The following is a 4,785-nucleotide window of genomic DNA, read 5'->3' as shown; positions in this document are numbered from 1 at the left end:
TTTTGCGGGGGAACAACACGCTAGCTGAGATCTCCCATATGGAAAGAGTGTCAATGTACATAAAGTCGAGTACGTATGGAACGAGTGCAATACAAGTGATCCGGAATGCTGGATCATGTACGAGCCTGACCATTAGCATCGCAAGAGAATGGTCGATATATAGTTTTCTTTATCCAATTGACCCTCACGAGGACAGCTGATACAACAGTGAGATTTTCTCTAAAAACAACAATCCAAGTGATGAAACCATCCGAGCCAATAATGAATGGCACAACAGTCCTGCCACCCAAGCAGCGCTCGCCGCGTGCCCACTGTTGGGTGATCAGACAGCAGCCGCCGAGTCCGAGACCCATTCCCTTCCCAATAATGAATAAATGAAATAAACCGACAAAATCAAGAAAGCAGAACCCTCCTTTAAACGGAAGGAAATAATCGATCAAATCGGAACCCTTGATCCGGATCCACCTGTCGGAACGTCGTGGCTCCCACGGCATAGCTCTCGTTTCTGTCTCTCACCGTCTCCACGCGATATATATACCGCCGCTGCTCGCCTCCCTCTTCTCCAACCAAAGCTTCTTCTCCTCCTCCCTTTCGGTCTCGGCTTTCCTCCCGACGCAGGTCATTCCATATTCGGATCCCGTCCCCGCCTTTAAAAGGACCCCGCCGCCCGCGCAGCTAGAGTAAACCCAGCAGCTGATCCATCGTCTGCTCTGTGAGTTGTGGCATCGATCCATGGGTAACCACCAGAAGCTCCTCAACTTCCTCCGGCCGGACCCTGCGGTGGCCGCATGCTCGCCGAGGTCCTTCTCCTCCTCCTCCGCCTCTGTGTCGGACGATGACGGGTACAGCTGCTCGTCCTACCCGACGACGGACGGGGACGCCTCGCCGTCGCGCTACGGCGGCTCCTCGACCCCGCCCACGCCCAAGTCGCCGTGGGCGCACCTCCCGGGCCTCGGCGCCGGGGGTGCCGTTGCGGAACCTGGAGCCACGGGCCTCATCGCGTCGCTGGTCAAGGAGGACGGCCACGTCTACTCGCTGGCGGCGACCGGGGACGTTCTTTACACCGGAACCGACTCCCGGAACGTGCGCGTGTGGCGAGACCAGCGCGAGCTCGCCGGGTTCAGGACCGCCAGCGGCCTCGTCAAGGCCATCGTCGTCGCGGACGACGGCCGCATCTTCACCGGCCACCAGGACGGCAAGGTGCGCGTGTGGCGCGCCGACGCGGACAACCCCGCCGTGCACCGCCAGGTGGGCTCGCTCCCGAAGCTCAAGGACTACCTCAAGAGCGCCGTCAACCCCACCAGCTACGTCGAGACGCAGCGCAAGGGGCGCCAGCGCGCGGTGTGGCTTCGGCACTCCGACGCCGTGTCCGCCCTCAGCCTTGACGAGGGCGCCGGGCTGCTCTACTCGGCCTCGTGGGACAGGACCTTCAAGGTGTGGCGCGTGTCGGACTCCAAGTACCTCGAGTCCGTCAGCGCGCACGACGACGCCGTCAACACTGTGGCCGCCGCCGGGTTCGACAGCGTCGTGTTCACCGGGTCGGCCGACGGCACCGTTAAGGTGTGGCGGCGGGAGATGGCCGCGAAGGGCGACGCCACGAAGCATGTCCTCGAGAAGGTGCTCAGGAAGGGCGAGAGCGCGGTCACCGCGATCGCGGTGTCGCCCGAGGACCGCGTCGTGTACGTGGGCTCGTCGGACGGGCTGGTCACCTACTGGTACTGGGTCGACGGCGAGGCAAGATACGGCGGCGTGCTCAAGGGCCATAAGATGGCGGTGATGTGCCTTGCGGTGGCCGGCAACGTCGTCGTGAGCGGCTCGGCTGACCGGACCCTCTGTGTGTGGCGTCGCGACGGGGCAGAGCACGTCAGTCTTAGCGTGCTGACCGGACACACTGGACCCGTAAAGTGCGTCGCCATGGACGAGGAGGCGGCCGCCGGTTCGGGCGGGGTTCGGCGGTTCATGGTGTACAGCGGGAGCCTCGACGGGTCCGTCAAGGTCTGGCGCCTGTCGGACGCACAAGCGCCAGCGCCCGTGACGGAGCGCACCGCAGCACCGTCGCAGGCGTGGAGCGGCCGGCCGGCTCCGGCGACGTACGCGGAGGCGTGGGCGCCGTACCAGGCGACGGCGGAGCCGAAGCGCGTGGCAGCGGCGTGAAGGCGAAGCAATCGTGCTCGTACGTGCGCGCATGGAAGGAAACAATGTGGTGGCCACACGTGTACCCGAGCAGATCGTACTAGAGAGTGTACATATACGTAGAACGAGTACGAGTTGTGCGTGTATTTTGAGGTGGGAAATCAGATTGTGTAGTTGACGGAGAGAAATGGGCGGTGGGTTGAGAGTGAGAGGTCACGGGCCACTTCAAATTCGGTGGATCGAGAGATCGAGAGTGAGAGGGAAATAAGCTTGGGTTTCAAGAGATCGAGAGATCCAGAAGATCTGTGCTGCGAAAAGAGAGGGTGGCTTGGGTTTCAGAAGCTTTCAACCAAGCACTCTTGGCGAAACAAGCTTGGCGTGTCCTTCAAGTGCCCTCTTCTTAGTGTACCAGGGTTCTCAAGGCTCGATATTTCAGCGAGGGTGGGATCATGAATGCAACTTGCCCGGCTGGAGGATCGTATACATTCTGTAGCATTTTACATGGCCGCGATTTGCTACGAGCAGGACTGGTCTGGCGAATTGGGGATGGTACGAAAATCAATATCCATCATGATCAGTGGATTCCCCGGAGTGGCAGTTTGTCACCACTGGGTGCGGACTTTGTCCCGGGGGTGACTAAAGTGCAGCATCTTCTTGATCGGTCTGGTTTCAGGTGGGACGAGCACAAAGTTGAGGTGATGTTCTCTGAAGATGATGTGAAGGACATTTACAGATTGCAGTTGGCGGGCCTAGTGTAGATGACTTTCAGGCATGGAATTACAGAAGGAGCGGTCAGTTCACTGTCAGGTCCGCCTATCGTCTGTGCATGACGATGAAAAAGATCAAGACTGGTAGGGTGGAGTCCTCCTCTTCGGTCTCTAATCATAAGAGCTGGCTGGCTCTTTGAGACACACCAGCGTCGAGGAAAGTCAAGATTCACATGTGGAGACTTCTTAAGAATGGCCAAGCTGTTGGACATGAATTTCAGAGACTAACGATTTAAAGCTGGAGTATTATGTACAGTATGTGGACGAGATGAAACTATTTATGACAGGTTTTCGGGCTGCCCTCATTCAGTTCTATTCTAGAAAAAGTTGCGCTCGGAAAAGGGAATTGTGGTGGCGATCCCACCATGTCAGCTTCATTCCCAGGGCGCGCTAGCAAGGTGGCTGTTGGACTGGCTTGTTGAAGCACAAGAGGAGGAGCGGTCGATGATGGTTCAAGCGGTTTACGCTCTGTGGTTAGCCAGAAATGAAGCTAAAGATGGAAAGCGCATTGAAGAGCCACATGCAATCATAAACCATGTGGTTGGCCTTACGGATGAACGACAAAGGATTCATGCCAAAGACTGCCCTCTCAGGGAACCGAAAGTGCGTGTTAAATGGATCCCACCGGACGAGGGGTGGGTGAAGGCCAACGCCCACGGCGCCCTGTCTAGCAACCGGGAGAAGGGGGGTGTTGGGGTCGTGCTGCAGGATCATAATGGGGGTTTACGTGTTGCTGCTTATCACTACTTCAATCATGCTGCAAACTCCAAGTTCATGGAGATTCAGGTGTGCAAAAGGGCCATCCAGGTCGCTGCTTAAATCAGCGTCAAGAAGCTTCACCTCGAGCTGGAATGCGCTAAGGTGGCGGCGGCAATCAACAACAATGATAGGGATCTCTCAGCTATTGGCCCCCTTGTCCAGGAAGTTAAAAGGATGCTTCATCCTTTCATGGAAGTAAAGGTGTCATGGAATGGCCGTGATGCCAATAGAGCCGCTGATAAGTTAGCTAAAATTGGTTTGTAGTTTATGTAAAGTTTAGTTTTCTGTACCCCCAGAGCACATTCGTAGATCCTCTCGGAGGACATCCCTAGTTTCTTTTAAGTTCAAATAAAGCGGCGGCATTGATCCTAAAAAAAAGACAGAAGAGGGAAACTGGTTTTGTGACAGATTTTGGTTGTAACTATTGCGATGGATTTGGTGCAACAAGGTGTGCATTAAAGGTTCCCTAAAAAACAAGTGTGCATTAAAGGACTATTAACTTGTTTAGCAACATAAAAATCTTGAATCACAGTGATGATACTTCTAGCAGTTCACTGGCTACGTGCATAACATTTAGCATTTTTGTGCAGGACGTAGCCAGCCAACCGACCCAAACAAAAAGATGCATTTCCACTCACCGCTTTGCTTTATCTCTCGATAGTCCTCCTCTGCGCTCGAAACCTTTTCTTTGACTTTTCAGCCGCAGTCCACACACACACACACACACGCGCGCGCGCACACACACACACACACACACACACGCGCGCGCGCAGAGGTGTGTGTTGTGTACATGTTCAGATCATTGGTTTGGTAGAAAGGCCTAACATAAGAACAACCGCAATCCCAAGCACGGAGGCCCAATAAAGAATGATGACGCCTAGGAAGCATGCAACATCAAAGCCCGAACACTTGTCTCAACAAAACGAGACCAAAGGCACGACGAGACAAACCAATGGTGCAAGCCCAAGAAAAGAAAAGGAGTTGTCAGATAAACCTAGTTCACTATGAAGTCCGGCAGCTAATAAAAACCAAGGTAACCATCAACAGTCAAACAGAGGAATATAGGATTAGATAGGCTAGAGTTCATGGATGCACTCTAACTGAGAAAAGAGATCATGGACCAATA

The 4,785-nt window shown here is 54.9% G+C and overlaps 1 protein-coding gene across 1 annotated transcript; it reads left to right on the top strand.

Annotated features, from left to right (window-relative positions):
* The first annotated feature begins 563 nt into the window (after positions 1–563).
* LOC119295050 (protein JINGUBANG-like) lies at positions 564–3,378 on the top strand. The gene has a single exon (XM_037573374.1). The coding sequence runs from the start codon at positions 733–735 to the stop codon at positions 2,152–2,154; it is 1,422 nt and encodes a 473-aa protein (XP_037429271.1). The 5' UTR covers positions 564–732; the 3' UTR covers positions 2,155–3,378.
* Positions 3,379–4,785: the final 1,407 nt, after the last annotated feature.

Source organism: Triticum dicoccoides, chromosome 4B, assembly GCF_002162155.2.
Source record: "Triticum dicoccoides isolate Atlit2015 ecotype Zavitan chromosome 4B, WEW_v2.0, whole genome shotgun sequence".
NCBI classification, from domain to species: domain Eukaryota; kingdom Viridiplantae; phylum Streptophyta; class Magnoliopsida; order Poales; family Poaceae; genus Triticum; species Triticum dicoccoides.
This window is presented reverse-complemented; position numbering and strand designations above follow the sequence as displayed.